At 42.0% G+C, this 22,656-nt stretch overlaps 1 protein-coding gene across 8 annotated transcripts in view; it reads right to left on the bottom strand.

Moving 5' to 3' along the window:
• The window catches only part of LOC146425479 (ubiquitin-associated protein 2-like), a 147,373-nt gene that overhangs the window by 71,802 nt on the left and 52,915 nt on the right, over positions 1–22,656 (bottom strand). For all 8 annotated transcript variants that reach the window (XR_014846495.1, XR_014846496.1, XR_014846497.1 and 5 more), the window contains 2 exons: positions 15,459–15,513; positions 14,172–14,275 (listed from right to left, as the gene is read on the bottom strand). Coding sequence is in view for 5 of the 8 variants with exons in the window: in XM_085041574.1 (XP_084897700.1) it covers positions 14,172–14,275; positions 15,459–15,513 (159 nt within the window). In the remaining 3 variants the exon portion in view is untranslated. The remainder of the gene's footprint in view (positions 1–14,171; positions 14,276–15,458; positions 15,514–22,656) is intronic.

The raw sequence follows: 22,656 nt of genomic DNA, 5'->3' as shown, positions 1-22,656 counted from the left end.
TATGACAGTGAGAGGTTACTCAACCCTCCCATGGGATCTCCCAGTTTCATGCAAATTCATAGAGAGCTTGAACAAAACATGACCACACCACCTCCTCGACCATCCATAATCCTACTGTCAACATACTCAAATTCAAGACCTAAACTACACCTCTGGAGGCTCCTTTCCAATGTCTTAACTCTCTCCTCAGTGCAAAGTAAGCCCAATATCTTCCCCTGAGAGAGCAATTTTCTTTTAAAACATATATAATTCATATAATGCCAGCAGAAGATTCAATCAGCTTCCACTGTAGTTGCAAGACACTTTATCCCATAACTTGTGGCAGAGTTTATTTGGCAAACACTGGAGCAGAGCACACAGCCCACAGCATTCAGCAACAGGAAAACTACAAGAAACAATCCTACAGATGCAAAAACCTGATCCATCCTGGCAGTTGTTTTACTGCAGAAGGCAATCAGGCTAGTCAAGCTTGATTTCCCTTTAGTGAATCCATGTTGACTGTTCCAGATCACCTTCTTGTCCTCCATATGGGTAGAGATGGCCTCCAGGAATGAGGCCTGCCATCACCTTTCTAGGGATTGAGGTGGGGCTGACTGGCCGGTAGCTCCCTGGGTCCTCCTTCTTGCCCCTTTTGAAGACCAGGGTGACAATTGCTTTCTTCCAGTCCTCAGGCACCTCTCTTGATCTCCATGACCTTTCAAAGATGATCATGAGGGGCCTCGCTATGGTGTCTGCCAGCTCTCTCAGCACTCCTGGATGCACCCTGTCAAGGCCTATGAGACTTGTGGATGTCCAGTTTGCCTAGGTGTTCTCTGACCCAATCCTCCTTGACCAAGGGAATGTCTTCCTCCCACCATTCCTTTACCCTGGTCTCCTGGGTCAGAGATCCCCGAAGGCTGGTCTTGTCAGTGCGGACTGATACAAAGGCAGCATTCAGTAACTGCCTTCTCTATGTCCTCTGTCACTGGGGTCCCCCCTGGATTTACTAACAGGCCCACATTATCCTTAGTTTTCCTTTTGTTATTGCTGTATTTGAAGGAGCCCTTCTTATTGTCCTTAACATCCTTGGCCAGATTTAATTCCAGATAGGCCTTGGCCTTCCTCGTCTCATTTTTACTTACTCTGACAACCTCTCTATATTCATTCCAAGTGGCCTGACCCTGCTTCCATTTCCTGTGTGTTTCCTGCTTATGCTTGAGCAATGACAGTTTATTCATCCACACAGGTCTCTTGCCCCCTTTGCCTGACTTCTTGCTGATTGTGATGCAGCATTCTTGAGTCTGGAGGAAGTGGTGCTTGAACAGTGACCGGTTCTCTTGGACCTCCCTTCCCTGCTGCCCTCTTCCTCCTTGCCCAATACTGAACTCCACAATCTTGTGGTCACTGCAGCCAAGGCTACCCCCAACCTTCACATCTCCAACAAGGCCTTCCCTGTTTGTTAGTATAAGGTCAAGCAGTACACCATTCCTTGTGGGATCCTCCACTACCTGTGACAGGAAGTTGTCATCAGTGCTTCCCAAGATCCTCCTGGACTGTTTGTGCTTCACTGTCTTGCTTCTCCAGTAAATGTCAGGGTAGTTAAAGTCCCCCACAAGAACTGGGGCCTGTAACTTAGAGGCTACTTTAAGGTGCCTGTAGAAGGCCTCATCCAATCCTTCCTCCTGTTCAGGCAGCCTGTAGCACACACCCACAACAGTGTCACCGTTACTAGCCTGCCTTTTATCTTAACCTATAAGCTCTCGACTTGCTCATCATCCATCCCAAGACAGAGCTCCATACATTCCAAGTGTAGCCTCACACAGAGGGCAACTCCACCACTGCACCTTCCCGGTCTGTGTCTCCTAAACAGGGCGTGGCCCTTCATGACAACATTGCAGTCATGCGAGCTATCCCACCATGTCTCTACAATTGCAATGAGATGAAAGCCCTGTGACTACACACAGATCTCCAGTTCCTCCTGTTTGTTCCTCATACTGCATGTGTTGCTGAACAGGCACTTTATAGAGGTATTTGAGTGTGTCGATGTCCCAGTGGGGGTGCAAGGGAATGCCCCATAGTCTTGTCTTGTGGTTACGTCTTTGGCTGCTTGTGCTTGCTCGAGGCATCCCCTCTTAAGTCTCCTTTTGCTACTTGGGTGGTCACTATAGTTCTCCCCTTCCCACACTTTATCTGTCAAGCCTGGCCCTGTCCCGTCCATCTCCCTTCCAATCTAGTTTAAAGCTCTCTCAATGAGCCTTGCAAACTCCTGAGCTAAGATTCTTTTTCCCTTTTGAGACAGGTGGACCCCATCTGTTGCCAGAAAGCTTGGTGTTGTATAAACTGACCCATGATCAAAAACCGCAACATTCTGCTGGTAACACCAGTCTCAAAGCCATGTGTTAATCTGCATGAATTTCCTGTTTCTTGCCCCATCATTCCCTGCAACTGGCAGGACAGAAGAGAACACTACTTGTGCTTCAGATCCCTCGACCAGTCATCCCAAGGACCTGACGTCCCTCTTGATTGTCTGCAGACATCTTGTTGGGACTTCATCGGTACCCACCTGGAAAACCAGTAGCAGGTAAGTCAGTGGGCCATACCAGGCTGGGAAGTTTCTTGGTGTGGTGGTTTTGATTGGCCCAAAACATCAGAAAGGTATCTTTAACATCTAAGAGAGATTTAAACCCCTCAAAAGCTGTCGTAGTAGGCCTGAGGAAGTGTCTGAGGGGTGGGGAGTGGCACAAAGATGGCTCCTGTGTGTCCTGAGTGAAAGTTCTGGAAGTTTTTCATCAAGTCCAGCAGAGCCAATCTCTGATGGCTCTGAAAGTGATGGACATGCTGCCGGACAAATGTGGGCCAATTAGAGGTGCTGGTTACGCCTCTGTGAAAACATATTTAAGAAAAATTCAAAACGAGGTAGGTATGCACTTCTTTGTAGTTAGAAGAGGAGGAGGTGGAGGTAAAAATATGTGAAGGGAAAACAACATGGAGACACCAAGGTCAGTGAAGAAGGTGGGGGAGGAGGTGCTCCAGGCGCCGGAACTGAAAACCCTCTGCTAGCCATGGTGAAGACCATGGGGGGAGCAGGAGGTCCCCCTGCAGCCCATGGAGTCCACAAGAATGCAGAAATTCTACCCACAGCCCATGCCAGAGGAGCAGGTGGATGCCTGGAGAAAGCTGTGATGCAGTTGGAGTCTCATCGAAAGAGTTAAAGCTACAAAGGCCTTGCAAGGGAGAGAAAAGCCTTGCTCCTGGGATGGAAGCAGCCTGGCCTCAGCTTGGGAGAGTCTGCACAGCACCTTATGGACAAAAGAACTCATGTTGCAGCAGAATTCGGGCAGGATGTTGCTCGTGAGATTGGACTCACGCCAAAGAAGTTCCCAGAGGACTGTCTCTCGTGGGAGGGACCCCATGGGTAAGTAGAGGACCTCTCTCCCTGATGGACTGACCAGAGAACAAACCCCTTACCCTGCCCCCTGCCTGTGCTGTTGGTTTGGAAAGAGGGAAGGGGGGGTGAGCGGAGAGACTGCTTCTTAAGAGGGAGGGGGTGAGAGCAGAGAAACTGTCTGAAGAGAGAGAGATATAAGTAGAGATAAAGAGTATTTGTAGTAGAAGAATTGTGGTGATGAATAGATTTATGGACCTGCTCTGTAGACTGAGAAAATACCCCACACCCTGCCCCCCTACCCGACCTGTTGGTTAAAAAGACGAAAGGGGTTGAATAAAAAATGGGTTCATAAGAGGGAGGGGGGTGAGTGAACAAAATAGTGTATGAAAAGTTTATTGTTACCTCTCATTTATCCTCCAACTCGGTTAGGTAATTAAATCACTTTGCAACTTTAAGTTTAAAGCCTGTCTGCCCTGTCTTCTGTGCGTCCTCCTACCAGTGTCCTATCTCACTTAACTCATGAGATTGGTGTGTGTTTTTACAGTCTTTTTTCTTTCCCCTCTCCTGCACGTCTGCAGCAGGAGAGAGCAGAAGTGCCTGGCATTTAGTCAGGGTCAAACTGCGACATTTTGTGATATCCCTTACCCAGGCCCCAGGGGGACAGCACACCTCCCTATGGGTTGGGTCTGGTCAGCATACCAGGCCCTCCATTCCTCTCAAAAGGGAGTCACCAATGACTACTATCTTTCTTATTTTCTTAATTGAGGAGGTCATGATGGGGGGGGTAGGCTGCCTTGCCCTAGGTAACCCCTCCATCCCAAAACCACCTTCATCTGCATTCTCATTTTCCTGGTCCTCATTTCCCTCGTCTTCATATTCCAGGGCCTCACACCTATTGTATAAGGGCACCTGGGGAGGTGAGGTAGGTCAGGAGGGGATTTGCCTGCCACCTCGAGCAGAACCCTGTTTCCACTCCCCTCCATCGCTAAGGTCCCCTCCTCCTGCCTGGTGGTGAGAGGGTAAGGGATCCATTGCTTCCCCACCACCTTTGGGAGACTGAACCTACTTAGAATAATACTTGGGACATTTTCCTGATATTCAGTTTAAACATTTATCTGTTGCTCCTACTTATGACCATGGTTCTATGAGTTTTATGAGTTTATTCTTTTTAAATACTGAACACGATCGATCACACTTTTATTAGTTTACTCAAGCAGCTAAGTTTATTACTATTGTTTATTAACATTCTACCTTTCCAATGCAATCCTTCCAGTTTCAGTTATTCCACTGCTCTTCTCTGCACTAAATCTAGTTTGCTAATGCCTTCCTCCTATTGATGGGATTCAAAGTTTGATCTTGCCACAAGTGCAATTTCCTTTTAGTCCAAAATCCACCTTGGCATTATTGAAATTCCATATATCCTCTTCCCAACCTTTCCCCCAAGCCTTGCAAAGCATCACAATTTAAGAATTCTCTGGTTTGCACTGAAATTATGCTATGTGTTTTCAAGGATCCTTGTCATAGCAATTCAACCTAGATGACTATCTGTGACTCTTTCCCTTAGTAACAAGTTTAGTTTTAAAAAGTTATAAAGCAAATAAAAAGTATACTACATATTTTTGGTAAGTCTTCAGCTATTTCTCTCCAATTCCTCACTTCCTGTCACACTATTTGAATTTTTTCTTTAATAATCAGCCCTAGATATTAGCCCAAAATAATTTTATTTTGGTCTATCCTAAACTTATGTAATAATCCTTTCCTTCTGGATTACATTGACATTCTAGAATGACCTGAAAGTTTCCTAGAATGTTCCTTCTGACTTTTGCAGCAGTCCTAAAAAACCCAACTTCCTTGTAACTTCTAACCTACACAATTCCCTTCTTCCCCCTTGACAGTTACACTATAATTTTTTTCTATGTTGTTCTTCAGTTTCAAAGTTATTTAAGGCTGCTCATAACCAAGATAATAACAAATGAAGTTTTTCTGTTAAATGTATGAAACTATCAAAATAGAAGTATCATTAAATTACCAGAATACCATCTTTTATAACTTACTTTGAGAAGTGACCACCTCCAACATAATTTATTGATAAGAACTGTTGTGATTTGAGGTTCAGGATCTCACATGGACTTGTACATTACAAAAAAGGCTAAGAAACTGAACACTCAGCGTGCTTGTAAGAAAATATCAATCATGCTGTTAAAGTTTATTCCCTTTTAAATAAGGACTGGTTGTTTTGTTTCCTCCTACCTGTCCCTTCTCTTTACCTTTCAGTTATTCATTACTTCTATAAAAATTAGGATGTAGAAAACCCAATGCTGAATTATTTGAAATACAATCACGCTTAAACATTATGAACCATTAAAGAATTGCCCTTTACTCTCTTTTTTTTTTTTTTTTAAATTTCAGCCAACAACACTAAATTTTACCTCCATGGAACCAGCTAGCCTTTCTATAGGATAACACAATGGTGCACCTAGAAACACCTTTCATTCAGGCTACTGCAATTCCTCTGGCACCTGGAAAAATTCAGAACAAGAGGTGCTAGAGTGCTTTCAGAGAAGGTATGGGGGCAAGTACATTTTGGAAACAAATAGTGTATTTATTTTTAATTGAAAATGTTGATGTTCATCATTTCCCAGCACTGGCTTAAAGAGGAAATATTTAGTACTCAAAATTCCACAGAGTTTATACTTGCGTGATGTCTTTAGAAAGCATTTTAATATGCAAAATTGGTTTTGTTTCCCCAGGTAGTTGCCCAGTAACCTCCTTTTTAATGTAACTGTAGATGTAAGATACTAATTCTCCATGTAGCCAGTATGTGCTTTTTTTTTTTTTAAGATTAAAGAAGAAATAGGGCTGAATAATAAGGAATTAGGACTGAATAAAGACAGGGATTTACACCCTGCCCTTCCTTTCTCTGTATACACTTATCTGAAATCCTTTGCAAGCTCACTGCAGGCTATATGGGTTTCCATACATAAACAGTGCCCACATTCACATCTTTAGTAACTCCACATTGGTAACATAATTATTACTGAGTCTGTTGATTTGTAACTAACATAACAGCACATTAAGTTAAGGGAAAAAAATTGAAAGCTAATACTTGTGATTAATAGGCCAAATCAACAGTTCAAATTTGTACAACTTGCTTCCAGTCCCACATCTTGTATGCCACTCCTTCCCTTTACCTCTGTTTCCATCTTCCCAGCACTCTCTTCTATTTTAAAACTACTACCTCAGCTGCAGCATCCTCTAATAACCCCCCAGATACTTTCCATTACAAGGATGAGTGTTTCTCACTTGGACAAAACTAAATGATTCAATTCTAAAATCTACTCTTTTTCAAGGAGTCTTTTTGGCTCAGGGACTTATTTCTGACATTCCTACAGATTGTCTAAAGAAGGAACACTAAAACAAAACATTCTCCCTATAGTCATATATAGAGAGATGTAGAAGCATGGAAGATAAAGGGCTAATGTGTGTGCCTCAAATACCAATAGCCGGATGTCTGTGGAACCAACCAAGGATTGTTGGTAATAACACGCTGTGAGAAAGAACAGGATGTGGCTGGAGAAGGGGCCATATGGAGGTAGGGCAGCACTTTTTTGGGACAAACATCCTTGTTCTAGTTCCTGGAGATAAGCACAGCACAGTCCAGCACAAGCACAGGAATGAGATTGAGAAATGGGCATGGACAGAGGGGGAGGGGGGAATCAACACTCCCAAAGACCCCTGGAAGCCCTCTGATCCATTTCCAGAAAGGTGTAGAAGAACAGACTCTGCATGAGAACTGATTTGCATAGAAACAAGAAACTATCTCCAGGGTGGGGAAAACTTAGCTATAAAAAAGGCATCCCCACAAGGCCCAGGGTGACTGGTGATTTCTTTCTTTCTTTCTCCCCCCTCTTTAATTCATCTCTCTCTCTTCCCTTTCACCCTACCCCTTTATCCAAAACCCACTGCTTATATAGGAGATCAGGGACTAACACACCAATTTCCAAGACAAATGTGTAATTTACTAATAAAACTCTCTAAGCTTTTGCAGACTTTCTAACTTTTGTTGTTCCTTTCAACCATGAACATTTACAAATCTTGGGTGCTCCCTTCCCCTTAAGGCAGGGATGTCACAAGAGACATTTTTGTTCTGTCAGTTACGGTACCTTTTCCCTTTGCCTGAAAGTAAATTAAGATTAGCAGCAAAAAGGTACTTAGCACCCCAAAAGAACATTCATGCTTAGCTAATTTATTTTAAATTTCCACCAACCAAATGATTTTGCAGGAACTCCCCACACTGACACTCGCTCATTCATACCCGTAAAAATCATTAATCTGACAAGGAAAGGGAAAATTCCCAAATGCCTTCTCACACCTTCCCTGTACCATGCTCCCCAACATTCCATACATGCCTCAAATTGTGTTACTGAAGTTCAGCGTGGTTTTCAGTGACACATGCACAGCCTAACAGCAACAACGCACTTGGCATCCAAACAAAAGTTCCACATGTCATTTTGGATTCCCACCAATCTGTTTTCTCAGCAGCATACCCCTCATGTGGACACATTTGTATTCTTACTGTGATCTGTTTACCAACACCAAGATACTCTTATTCCTAGGCATAATTATTCCATTACTGAAGACTGAGGAGATGCCTACAAGAAGGAACAGAGGTTGCCATAGGGAAAGCACATGAAGGCTACTCTGAGTTAACAGAGAGGGTCACAAAACATTTGAGGTCACCTGGGAAGTGAAACACAAGTCAAAGTCATATAAGCCTTACAGTTGCATTCATTAATAACTAATCAGTGAATTTTCTACCTCTGGTCCAGTCTCCTCATGCCTTTCTTCTCTATCTTCTTTCTTTAGCTAACCTTATTGCTTCTGCAATACTTGTGACAATATACCTCTGCTACCATATAGCAAACAACAGTATCAGTATTCCTAGGTGGAATTTACAAGTCATTAGGCATTCTTCTAACTTATCTGTCAAACTTATTTGAAAAATTAACATCAGTGAAAGTAAAAGATGTGTTTCTGTTTGCACTATAGCACCAAGTAATTTCAAAAATAATTTCCGGGAAAGATGCCATAATTTGGCCAGAGTGCTTCCTTTCAGCAGCCATTAATATACTCAAGGCCACTCTCCCACACTGGACTAGAAAGGACTCAGAGTGACAAAACAGCTGCCTCATAGGCCCTCCTAAACTCTGAGCCTGTTATTGTCTTCTCTTGTTAAGTGGAAACTGGCTTATATGAATATTAGAAAGGTGCATCTCAAAAGGCTCACAGCAGAGCCTAATGGAGCACGCTCTGGCCTCCAGTCTTCTCCTTCCACACTTGACACAGGTTGATGAAAAATCATCTGAGTAGGCTTCAGCAATGAAGAGATCAGAAAAGTTACCCTTTGCTGGGGTTAAAAAAATTCTTGTATCACTGGATGGTTCCCAAGTGTGGACAATACATAAATTTCTCCATCCTGACACAGGGTTTCCTGTGTCTTTATCTCCTGTAACAGAATACAGGAAACAGAAAGGTATTTTGTTTTACCAATCACAGACAAGCAGGTCACACTCTTCATTTCTGAATTGCCATGAGATCACTATTAAGCAGTTCCTTTCCAAACTACATCTGTCTCTTGCCTTTAGCCAGGAGTGCATACTTAACATTTGAAACTTCATACAGAAACACACAGCTGCTTCTATCTTCAGATAGGCCCATTTCTCTTTTGGCTTTCATTCAATTGTCTACTCATGCTTTAATTAATAATTCTCTTCAAAGGTAGCAGATCTTAGAATTCTCCTCCATCTTAGAGACTCACATTATTATACAGGTGGGGCTGCCAAAGCCATCCCAGTGTCACTGAGTGAATTCATATTTGTAAATGGTTTTTCTTTTTCTACTTAAATATTCACACCCTACTGTTCAATGCCCATGGACCAATCACTTTTAGTAGGACTTATGAGAGATATGAGTTGTTTAGCTTAATAAGTAAGTTTTAAATGAGTCATTTAAGAGTCATAATATTGTGTGATTTAGTATGCCATTTGCTTAGCTTTACTTGCTTAGCATGAGTAGCTGGATTTGCTGAAGTCTTAGGCTGCAAGCTGTATTTTCACCATAGATATGCTTTTGGCTGGAATAGAGTTCACTTTCTCTGTAATTTTCATAGTAGCTGGTGCAGTATTGTGTTTTGAAGGTATAAAAGCCCAGGGATTTCTTTGTTCTGGGTGCCTATTTGGAGGCACCCAGCTCAAGCTGACCTGCTGCTATACCACTCTATTAAACTACTTATTTTTATTAAATCAAACACCTGAGATTCTGCTGTGGGAAACCTAGGGTTGAGCCTGAAAAAGAAGGAAGTGTGTCCAAGAGTGAGTGTGTATTAAAATTCCATTAGTAGACTTATTGGAAACAGAGAAGGGTGTGTGGCCTGATCAGTGTAAACTGCACAAGGAGACAGGGCTGGTGCTTGGCCTGATCAGAATAAAGCACACAAGGATAAATAAGTGATGGGAAATATACCTGACACAGAAAAGGGGGTGCCCTTGACCAAGGTACTACAAAACTGGAAAAGAATTTTGGTAAAGAAAATTATCAAAAAGAAGTACACAGATATATCAAGAAGACTGGCCATTTATAACTAGAGATGGAACCATGGCAGAACGGTGGCCACCGCAAGGGACCTTTGACCAGCACAGACTTACCTTTCTGCAACATAGACTAAAGGATAGGTTCCCAGGACAAATGGATTAGTGGTACGTTTGGGATGGTTTGGCATGGGAGAGAAAACACCCAAGTCAGGTGAGAGATGAAAGAGTTATCACCAAAGGTAACGCTTGCAGTAGCTGAGCCTACCGGCCCAGACAAGCCTCAAATAATTGCTCTGCTGGCTGCTGGACTCTATCCTACACTTTCTAGCATCTTGCCTAATCCTGCTGCCATGCAAGAGGGCTGCAGTTGGAGCCCCATCTGTACTGCAAATATTTACTAAACTACCTTGGAATCCTGGTGACTTGACTCTATGTGGGAAGTAAAATGCCAAGACTAAGGAAGGATACTGAGAAATGCACTCAACTATTTTCCAATAGATGCGCTGGATACAATCCAAGCTAGGGAGATACCAAGGTGTTGCTGATGGAATTATTCCAACCTGATAAGAGATAAAATAAATAATAAGGATGCTGAATTGGCTCAACAGGCAAGAGGTGACAGAAACCCCTGGGCAGCAAATAATCCAAACTGGGACTATAACAACTATTCATTTTTTCAGCTACCAATTCCCCCAAGTCCTTCTCCCCAGGGCTGCTCTCAATCCATTCTCCACCCACCTTGTATTTGTGCTTGGGATTTCCCTGACCCAGGTGCAGGACCTTGCACTTGGCCTTGTTGAACTTCATGAGGTTTGCATAGGCCCACCAGTCAAGGTCCCTCTGGATGGCATCCCTTCCTTCCAGCGTGTCGACCGCACCACACAGCTTGGTCTCATCAGGAAACTTGCTGAGGGTACACTCAATTCCTCTGTCCATGTCACCAACAAAGATGTTAAACAGCACCGGTCCCAATACCAACCCCTGAGGAACACCACTCGTCACTGGTCTCCACTTGGACATTGAGCCCTTGACTGCAACTCTTTGAGAGTGTCTGTCCAGCCAATTCCTTATGCACTGTGTGGTGCACCCATCAAATCCATGTCTCTCCAGTTGAGAGGCAAGGATGTCATGCGGAACAGTGTCAAATGCTTTGCACAAGTCCAGGTAGATGATGTCAGTCACTCTTCTCTCATCCACCACATCTGTAAACCCTGTCATAGAAGGCCACCAAATTTGTCAGGCACAATTCACCCTTAGTGAAGCCATGTTGGCTGTCACCAATCACCTCCTTATTTTTCTTATGCCTTAGCATATTTTCCAGGAGGATCTGGTCCATGATCTTGCCAGGCACTGAGGTGAGACTGACCGGCCTGTAGGTTCCTGGGTCTTCCTTATTTCCCTTTTTAACAGGCAGTTCCTCATTTTCCCATTCCCTGCCTTTGCCTTCTGCAACTAGGGTGGTGTGGCTGGAACACTTGCTGGTGAAGACTAAGGCAAAAAAGTTGTTGAGTACCTCAGCCTTGTCCATGACCTGGATAACCTAGTCTCCCCTGTCCTTCGGGAGAGGGCCTACATTTTCCCAAGTCTTCCTTTTATCACCAATTTACCCACAGAAGCTTTTCTTGTTGCCCTTGGCATCCCTGGCCAGGTTTAGTTCTATTGGAGCTTTAGCTTTCCTAACCTGATTCCTGGCTGCTCAGAAAATTTATATTCCTCCCAAGCTACGTGTCCCTGCTTCCACCTTCTGCAGCCTTCCCTTTTGTGTTTGAGTTTGTTTGTTCAGGAGCTCCTTGTTCATCCATGCAGGCCTCCTGGCATTTTTGCTTGATTCCCTCTTCATTGGGATGCATTGCTCCTGAGCTTAGAGGCAATCCTTGAACATCAACCAGTTCTCTTTGGCCTCTCTTCCTTCCAGGGCTTTATCCCATAAGACTCTACCAAGCAGATCCTCGAAGAGACCAAAGTCTGCTCTCCTGAATTCCAGGGCAGTGAGCTTGTGCATCCTCCTCGCTGACCTAAGGATCTCAAACTCCACCATTTCATGGTCACTGCAGCCCAGGCTGCCTTTGAGCTTCACATTCCCCACCAGCCCCTTCTTGTTGGCGAGAACAAGGTCCAACATAGCATCTCTCCTTGTTGACTCCTTTATCACTTGGAGAAGAAAGTTGTCATCAACATATTCCTGTAAACTTTTGGATTGCTTGTGCCCTGCTGTGGTGTTCTTCCAGCAGATATTGGGGTGGTTGAAGTCACTTCCTCCCATGAGGACCAGGGCTTGAGAACTTGAAGCCACTTCTACCTGGCTGTAGAGGGCCTTATCAGTTTGGTCTTCCTGGATGGGCAGCCTGTAGCAGACCCCCACTATAATGTCACCTGTCCCTCCTCTCCCTTTAATCCTGACCTATAAACTCTCATTCAGTTCTTCACCCATTCCCAGGCAGAGCCCCATGCACTCCAGCTGGTCATTGACATTTTCATTTTGTCACAAGTTCTAAAGTACTAGGCAGAGTATGTTACATATATGCAAAAGGGGTTTGAGGAAAAAAGGAAGTATGTTCAATTGTGTCAGTCCACACCACCTGAAATACAGATGCCTTATTTACAACCTGGAGATGGAAGTGTTAATTAAGGTATTTTCACAAATACCCAAATTAGAACCCAAATGGGAAAGGCCATATACTGTCTTATTGTGTTCTAATTTTGATTTTAAAATTTTAGGAAAAGAATATTGGATATACTATTCTCATGTCAAATGAGCAATGAATAACCAACCAGCTAACAAATATCTGCATTGGAAAGAACCTATACACCAAAGACATGAAGTGGAGCATCTCACTACTCTTGGTGCTGTTAACCCAGAGAACCACAACGGCATGGCTAAGTATAAAGTCAATGGATGACTCACTGTGGTATAAAGTTAACAAGACTAAAGGGGAGGTACATGACATAGACTTTTATGGGACGGGTGACCAAACCCTTGGAAAACCCAATGAAAGAGCTATCTTTTTGCAAATCAGATACATCTCAAAATCTAACTTTGATAGAGATAATCAGCAAGAGGAAAGTTCATTGTCCCAATGCTACTAACTGTTGTTTAACATTCGATTCCAGTTGTTGTGTATGGTCGGACACTGGATTTCAAGTAAATAGAATATATGTTAATGTGACGTGGAAAAAAATTTACTTTCACCTAGATATGCTTTCAACTAGAATAGAATTAATTTTCTTCTCAGTAGCTGGTACAGTGCTGTCTTTTGGATTCAGTAAGAGAAAAATGTTGATAACACACTGATGTCTTAGTTGTTGCTACATAGTGCTTACTCTAAATCAAAGATTTTTCAGTTTTCCATGCTCTGCCAACTTAGCTAGTGCACAAGAAGTACAAACCAGAAGATAAAAAGGCTACAGCCATCAGCAGAAGCTGCAACTCGACAAGATAAGAACAGTTAGTGGCCTGTGTGAACAGAGAGAAAGAATACAATAAGGGGTTATAAGACCCCAGACCAAAAATCACCATTGGACCAAGAGGTGTGTGCAAGGTATGTGAAGAATGGGTGAAGAACGTGTGCATAGACTGCAAGGGCATAAAAGTCTAGAGTTTTCTTTGTTTGGGGTCCTCCTCCAGAAGCACCCAGGTCGAGTTGACCTGCTGCTGTACCACTCTTAAATTATTTATTTTTATAAAATCAGATGCCTGAGACTCTGTTGTAGGAAACCTAGGGTCAAGCCTGAAGAAGGAGGAAGTACACCTGAGAACAAATGTGTGTTAGCAAGAAGTCAAAAGGGGCACCCATTGGATCACTTGAGCTGCCCACTGCAAAAGCACTCTGGTCTAAGCAGTTAAAGTCTCAGGTGGTGTGTGTGTGACTCCTTGAATGATGTGAGAATGCTCAGACATTGGCTTCTCCTTTAACACAGTTCTTCACACACAAGGCTCTTCCAATAACTCTTCAAATCCCTTTGTCTCTCCAGGGTTTGTTAGCATTAAACCAAAAAAGTTGCAAATTGCCCTCCCTTCATTCTAACAAGAGTCAGGCTACAGCATGTGCTCTGCACATTAGTAGCAATTAAGCTATAAAAATGAACTAATATCTGTGTCATGTGAAATGTATTCACATTTTCAGAAGTTAACTGAACACTAACAGAATGGTTATTTCAACTGCAATTTGCTACAAGTCTTCATTTCAATCCTTTCACTTCTTGAAGCATCTTACCAGTTCCATCATCTGCATCATTCTGACCAGTCTCCCAAATCTCTGATTTTGTCCCAAAGCCATCAGTGGCAGAAGACTCCATATAGTCTGCAGGGTTAAATGTCCTAGAGTTTTAAAAGTTTAAAAAGGGAAGAGAACACATGGGTCATTCAATGAACATAAATGTCATCATATTTATCTGAAGTTTCATTAGATTTAACTTCTTGATTTCCACATAATCTATCTTGATAGTTTTGGTTTCAATTTTTTTTCCTCTATGAGCAGACACAGATAAAAGAGGGAGAAGAGGAGAAAAAAAAGTGAAGAGACTGAAAAAAATTACTGTAGAGAAACTGAACCAAACCAATTCCTGAAATAGCAGTTAACAGCATACCTACTCCTCCAGTCTTATAAAGCATTAGTTTATATGCACAATGATAAGCCTCTCTCAGCTGATAGTTTCTCAGAAGGTTGCTTACTGATGAGAAACTAGTATCATGTCCTTTCAAGAGCACCAGACCTGTGCAGGACAGGAGTCAAAACATCAGTAAGACTGTTTCAGAATGCACTCTCGACACCAATGCCAAAACACACAGATGAAGCTAAAAGGTGAAAAAGGATCACTGATGATGAAAAACCTCTTTTCAGTTTATCATCTACAAGTATGAAGAAGAATTATTAGAAAAGTAGAATGAATCTTCTCTTCATGACATTGCTGATGTTACATGAAATGTCATTAAAGGCAAACACTGAGTGAGAGTAGCAGAGGCTACACTTCATGAAGCAAGTTATTCCACCAAAACTGAGAACAAACTTTAGAGCTGCTGAGTAACTTCTTTTGATTTTGTTTTAGGGTCAATGTATGTCCAAACAGCTATAGCATGAAACCTCAAAAACAGGAGAAAGTTTAGAATCACTAGTCTTTCTGGTTTTATATAGAACTTGAAAGTTCTACATTACACTGAAACAAATCATTTTTTTAATTTACCTAGAACTATATGCACCACACAAAACTTTCAGCCTCCAAGACGCTACTGATGGCTGCTACTGATAGGTACAAATGGGTTCCCCAAGTTTGAGATATTAACATTGAGTGAACTTACATTAGGTTTGTATAGGTGTGTCTAGTTAGAAATACTGGTTTAAGACAAAAATAATCCATTAATAATCTAAGACATTTTGAATTTTTGTATCTATATAAGTTTATCAAACATACAGCAATATTAAGACACACAATGACAACACTGTCAATTAATATTGCCAGTGAGTTTGATCCTTGCCAAAATCTGTGCTCTGCATGTTTCTTACCCCATGACTTGGGCTGAAAACCTCCCTGCTTCTCTCCCTCTGACACGTCCAAACCCTAGGAGAGAAAACACCATTTAACAGCAACAGCAGAGGAGCCACTAATTGCTAGTCTATCACATTAGAAATACTATGGTTGAAGAAAAAAGTACTGTGGTTAAATATCATTTACTTCCCAAATTTCCCTAACACATGCAAGTAAGCCACAGTTCATCTGACTTCGTGTTTCAGTAGGACTTGCAATTCTTTGCTATCTTTTCTGTATCTATGAAGTAGCTCCAAATGCCAAGAAAAAGACTTTACATAAAGAATCATCCCATGAGACTGCTACTGCCAAATCATTAGATATTGTTCAAAATTTCATATAATTTTTCCCTCTTGCCTAAATGCTTTAAAATTCCAGCCTCCTGAATACCTTGATCTCTCAAGAAATTCCATCACTTCTTATCTGTGAGAAGAAAATTTAAATATTCCATTTGCTTCCTTCTCTGACTCAGGCCACCCTGACCCTCCTGTGCTTCCAACCTGTTCCAACACATTCCCTCTGTTTCCCCTTTAAGCATAACTACTGACATGAAAATTATCCAATTCAAATTACTCAAGCTTCCTTGTTATCACTCACAAGAATATTAATTTCTGTTTTAACAACAACAAATATTTGTTGCCTCCAGTTTTGGTTACCAACTTCAGTTTACAAGCTTCTTAATATAGTGAATGGCTTTATTTTTGCATGTTGCATAGTGCCAAGAAAGCACAAAAATTTTTGTATTACTTAACCATCCATGAAGCACATGTCTATGCAAACTGTTAGAAACTATTTCTTACATGTGGCATATTTCTACATAGTTTTAGTGGAATTTTTTTCTTTTTTATAACCTAAATATCTGAGGCTTTTTCAGTTTGTTGGGTTTTTTTGAGGAAGACTATGTATATTATTTGGTATTACAAGAGTTGCTGACTGAGAACAAAGTGATGTTTATTGTAATGACAAAATTATGTAGTTATAAAAAGTCACTGAACGACAAGCTTATCAGAACACAAAAGTTATAATCCTAAGTCACTGATACACTGGTTGTCAAAACATCAGAATTACCTATGAAAGGCTTCAAATTTGGATCAAAATTACCCCTTATTTTGAGGGGACCATCTAAACTGAATAAACAGTAGCTCCAAGACATGGTAAATTCAGTTTAGAAAGTTCCTATTTTAATGACTTTCCTTTCCTTTTCCTCCCCTCACCACTCGTTCTTCTCCTTGCCCTAGTTCACTAACCATGTTTTAAAAGACATTTCTGGACCTCTAAAATACTGTGGTGGTTTGACCTTGGCTGGAGGTCAGGTGCCCACCAAAGCTGCTCTTATCACTCCCCTCCACAAATGGACAGGGGAGAGGATCACGCAACAATTATCACCATAAACTAAACAAACCTGACTTGGAGAAATTATTTGAATTTATTACCAATCAAAAACAGAGTAAGAAAATGACAAGTAAAACAAATCTTAAAAACACCTTCTCCCCCCCTCCCACTCCCCCCTCCTTCCCAGGTTTAACTTTATTCCTGATTTTCTACCCCCTCCCCCCCAACAGTGCAGTGAGATGAGGAATGGAGGTTATGGACAGTTCATCACATGTTTTTGTCACTGCTTCCTCTTCAAGTAAAGGAGTCCTTCCCCTGCTCCTGCATGAGGGTCCTTCCCATGGGAGACAGTCCTTCATGAGCTTCTCCAATGTGAGTCCTTCCCACGGGCTGCAGTTCTTCATTAACTGCTCCAGCGTGGGTCCCTTTCACAGGGTCAGTCCTTCAGGAACTGGCTGCTCCAGCATGGGTCCCCCACGGGGTCACAAGTTCTGCCAGCAAATCTGCTCCAGCACAGACTTCCCACAGGGTCACAACCTTCTTTTGGGCATCTACCTGCTCCAGCATGGGGTCCTCCACAGGCTGCAGGTGGATCTCTGCTCTCCTGTGGACCTTCATGGGCTGCAGGTGGATATTCTGCCTCACCATGGTCTTAACCATGGGCTGAAGGGGAATCTCAACTCTGGCACCTGGAGCACCTCCTGTGCCTCCCTCACTGACCTTGGCGTCTCCAGCACTGTTTCACTTACATATTGTCACTCCTCTCTTCTTTGGATGCAATTACTTCTGTGCAATATTTTTTTTCCCCATCCATAAATATGTTATCACAGAGGCATTATTACTGTCGCTGATTGGCTCAGCCTTGGCCAGTGGTAGATCCATCTTGGAGCTGGCTAGCATTAGCTCTGTCAGCCATAAGAGAAGCTTCCAGCAGCTTCTTGGAGAAGCCACCCCTGTAGTCCCCCCCTCCCCTTGCTACCAAAACCTTGCCATGCAAACCCAAGGACTTCTTAGAAACGTCAAATTAGCAGGATAGCTTTATCCACATTTTGATGAAAGGGTTTACCCCTATTCTATACAGGATAACAACCATGTAAACCTGCAGAGGAAGGATTCCCATCTAGCAATGCAGAACAAGAACACAGAAGAATGAAGTCTGACACTAGGCCATTTTCTCCTGTTTGCTCTCTTTTCACAATCGTCTGGAGAGAAGAGACAGAGATTAGGAAAGGGGCAACAACTGCAACCTGGTAATTGCCATCCCTCTTCACTGAGCCCACACATGGAGCTGTGCTTTTGTCACAGTGTCCCAGACCCTGCTGTACCCATCTGATAACTTGGCCTCTAAACCTCCTTGCTCAGCCTGCCTCTCCTACTGCTCTTCTCTCCTTCACCTACCTAAAATCCACAATCTGGGAAGCTGATACATGGCATTACAGGGTTTCATCTTTAGAAGTCAGTGCACTCAGAATTATCTTTCTGCCTAGTAAATGTTGGTTTTCTTAAAAGAGTAGAACCAGCTAGAAAAGTTTACTTGGGGACACTGTACTTCCTACAGCTATCAATACAGCATTAAATACCCATTACTAGATGTCGCTGTTGAGCCGCTAGCAGAGTAAGAAGACCCAGGTTCAAAGTGTGGCATCCAGAAGAGAATTTTATTATTTAATTCCATCTTATATAGACTTTTCAAAGGTCACCCAGATTGGTCAGTTCGAAGCCTCCCCCTAGGCCTGATTGGCCAGGCCTGAACTGTCCACATCCCGAGAAACTGTTTTTAATAACATCCAAACTTTATCTTTGTTTATAAAACACAGGAAGAAGAGAGAAAAGAGTTCTCACGGGAAAGGTCTGTGCTAGCCACAACTAATGATGCACAGAAGAGAGATCAAAAGTTTTTTACAAACTCAACTACAAGACTGACTGGGAGCTGCAAATCACAGTAACAGTCAAGAAGAAATATTTTTGAGTGAGGCAGACATTAGGTACAAAGAGATTAGCTGGAATAGCTAGCATGAAAGTAGAAATAGATTTTAGAAGGGGAAGTAAGTCTCCCCAGCCTCCCAAGTGCAAAAGTCTGAAAAAATAACTTTAGCTTATTACACATAAGATGAAGTTTTAGCAAACAAGGTATATGTAAGATGTCATACCAGGATGGGCACAATAAACTGCTGGCTAAAAAGAGCAATAAGAACCTCTAACAATTTTAGAAACTGCTAGAAAAAAATCATGTTGTTCCTGAAGCTCCATGCACAGTCTTAGACTACTAGTCAGCAAGGCATTTTCAAAGTGATCTGGTATAGAAAGTTAATCCTGAACTTAAATTTCAAGTAGATTCCCTTAACTTCATAAAGCTGTGTCTATGCCTTCTGTCAAAACTGAAATTAAGTTTAATCAACAAATGCAACAAAAAGTATTCTAGTGAAGACAAAAGAGCAGTACCAAACCAGCAGGGTTAGCACTAAATTCAAAGCTATAAAACACTTATGACAAACTGATTCAAAATGCTGGACAGTGAGTACTCACCACTGAAAGGTCACCCTGACACAGAATCTCATACATCATGGTCATTAATGCAAGATACCAGTGGGAAGAGCTGACATTTTCTGACACAATTGAATCACTACTATAGTCATAAATTCTCATGCTAAGAAAGTTACTTCGCTGCCAAAATTAAAACATGGGGTTAAAACAATTAAAAGGCACACAGCCTGTTAACATAGAGAAGTTAGTCACGAAGCAACTGTGAATGGCCATCAGGTATTTCCAAACTTTTGATACTTTTTAACAGTGACTAAAAGGTCAGTGAGCAAATGGGGCTTCACACAATTCAGAGCAGGGTCCCATATTCTGAGCACGCAATCCCACAGTAACTTAAACCCATTTAAATCAGAACTACTACAACAGAAGTCTTTCTCACTAGTAATCACAACTCTGCTCTTTCCTGCACTAAACTTTGCACATACTGTCAAAAAGTGAGCGAGCACAAAACCACCATCAGAAAACAAAATTATTAGGTCACTGTTGGATCGGCTCTTCAAACCAGTTTCCTGCTTGCTAAATGCCAGAAAACCAGTCACCTTTACACTAGGATAAGCCACCAAAACCCCTGTTGTCCCCAGCTACTATGCTGCCTTTTTACTTTTTTGGCTTGGGTAATTTTAAACTTAGATCAATCCTCTAATAAAATTCAAATGTACCAGGAAACAGACAAGATCAATTCCTCCCAGCAGTAATGCCAGTTTATGCTTTTAACATATAAAGTATAGCTTTAACACTACTCTAAAAAGATGCATATATATGGTTTATATTACAACAGCCAATGTTTACTCAACTTTTTTTTTCCTGGGGTAATTCACAATCAGCAATTTTTCTAACATTTTTATACACTGACAAAAAGACAAGTGACGTGGCAGTAGTTCATTAAATCTTCCAGTGAGTCTAAAGGAATAGACTTTCTTACAATCAATCAGCATATTGAGCACAAACGCAAATGATGGAATCAGGCAAATAACAAAATTACTGTCCTGCCTCATATAAACCCTCATAACATTTCTTCACATTCTTTTACACTTGGATCTACAAACAGCTGCCAAAGGTATCAAGGCAGAATTGCTTACTCATTTCTGTTCCAGGAAACCAGGACTGGGGAACTATGTTTAAAGTTGATTCTAATCAACATTCCTGCTGCTACTACCTCTATCCAACATAATTTTAAACAACAAACTACTTAAAATATGGGTTTGCTTCCTTTCACATTGTAACTCTGATCAACTATATTGGGTTTTTTTTCCTGCTCTCCACCACACCTCCCTCAGTTGAATAGATTCACATTAGCCACCACTTATCCAATTTATATTTTTCTTTTCAGGTATGAATTATAGAGAAGTCAACACAAGCAGGCAGTGAGATTTTGTTTCCACTAAAACCCATTGAGAGTTAAAACCACTTATAATTACACTCTGGTACCATCCATGCATAGAAAGAATTGTTCATCTCATACACAACTATTTTTCTCACAAAACAAATGTACACTACATGGGAACATGAGAAAGGTGTGTAGTATCACAACTCAGATTGAAGCACTCCATTAACTTAATAACCTATTCTGTAGAAAATCCAGTTTGCTGAGCTTGCAGACCTAAATCTTTCTACTGCATCACAGATGCTTTGAAATTCAGATTTTCACACGGACAAGTTTAAATTAGGTGAAGGCACTTTAAATTTAAGAAATAGGCTTAAGAACAGTAAGGGAATGCAGACTGGAAGTGCAGGCAACACCTTAGATTTGCGCCTTTCTCTGACTACACAATGATCAAACAGTCCTGGTCTCTGCTTTGGAAATGCAGAGCCAGCCATCCTCTCAGCAGATGCCAAAGTGACAGAGGTTTAAGCCATACAAAGAGATAAGGAAGCTAAGTATAGAAAATTCATATTCTAGGTATTCCATAGTACCAAAACAAACACTGAAGGTATATTCAATATATTATAATATCTTTAAATTAATTATATATATATATATTACAATTCAAATAATTTTGTCTTATTAGCTACCATAAAGCTAGAAGCATTGAATCGGTTTAATAATATAATGCATGTACTCCAGTAACCATTTTTAGAATCAGAATAACTAAGGTTGGAAAAGACCTCCAAGATTAAGTCCAACTGTTGACCCAGCACCAACATACCATATCCCCAAGTGCCACATCCACATGACTTTTTGAACAGTTCCACTTTCTTGTAGCAAGGGGGCCAGAATTAAACAGAGGATTTGCGGTATGGCCTCACCAGTGCCCAGTACAGGGGAATGATCACTGCCCTGGTCCTGCTGGCCACACTATTGCTGATACAGGCCAGGATGCCATTAGCCTTCTTGGCCACCTGGGCTCATGTTCAGCCAGCTGCTGACCAGCACCCCAGGTCCTTTTTCACTGGGCAGCTTTCCAGCCACTCTGCCCCAAGCCTGCAGCACTGCAGGGGGTTGGTGTGACCCAAATGCAGGACCCAGCCTTTTGCCTTGGTTGAACTTCATACAACCGGCCTCAGCCCATTGATCCAACTTGTCCAGATCCCTCTCTAAAGCCTTTCGGCCCTCCAGCAGATCAACACCAACTTGGTGTCATCTGCAGACTTACTGAGAGTACACTCGATCCTCTCAACCAATCATGGATAAAGATATTAAACAGGACTGGCCTAAACACTGAGCCCTGAAGAACACCAGTAGTGAACGGCCTCTAGCTGGATTTAACTCCATTCCCCACCACTCTCTGAGCTCAGCCATCCAGCCAGTTTTCTACCCAGCTAACAGTACAACCAGCCAAGCCATGAACAGCCAGTGTCTCCAGGTGTCGGGGTTTGACCCTGACTAAACGCCAGGCACCTCGACTCTCTCTTGCTACAAGAAAAAACTGCAAAAATACACACCAATCTCGTGAGTGAAATGAGATAGGACACTGGTAGGAGGACGCACAGAAGAAAAAAGAGGGCAAACAGGCTCTAAACGTAAAGTTGCAAAAAGTGATTTAATTACCTAACAGAGTTGGAGGATAAAATGCAAGGTAAAAATAAACTTTTCATATACTATTTTGTTCACTCACCTCCCTCCCTCTTACGAACCCATTTTATTCACCCCCTTTCGTCTTTTTAACCAACAAGGTAGGGAGGCAGGGTGTGGGGTATTTTCTCAGTCCACAGAGCAAGTCCATAAATCTATTCATCATCACAATTCTTCTACTACAAATACTCTTTATCTCTACTTATATCTCTCTCTCTAGACAGTTTTTCTGCTCTCACCCCCCCACCCTCTTAAGAAACAGTCTCTGCGCTCACCCCCCTTCCTTCTTT

The sequence above is a fragment of the Lichenostomus cassidix genome, chromosome W (genome assembly GCF_008360975.1).
Source record: "Lichenostomus cassidix isolate B80296 chromosome W, HeHo_3.0, whole genome shotgun sequence".
Classification (NCBI taxonomy): domain Eukaryota; kingdom Metazoa; phylum Chordata; class Aves; order Passeriformes; family Meliphagidae; genus Lichenostomus; species Lichenostomus cassidix.
Note: the sequence above shows the minus strand (reverse complement) of the source record. Positions and strands in the feature narration are given on the sequence as shown.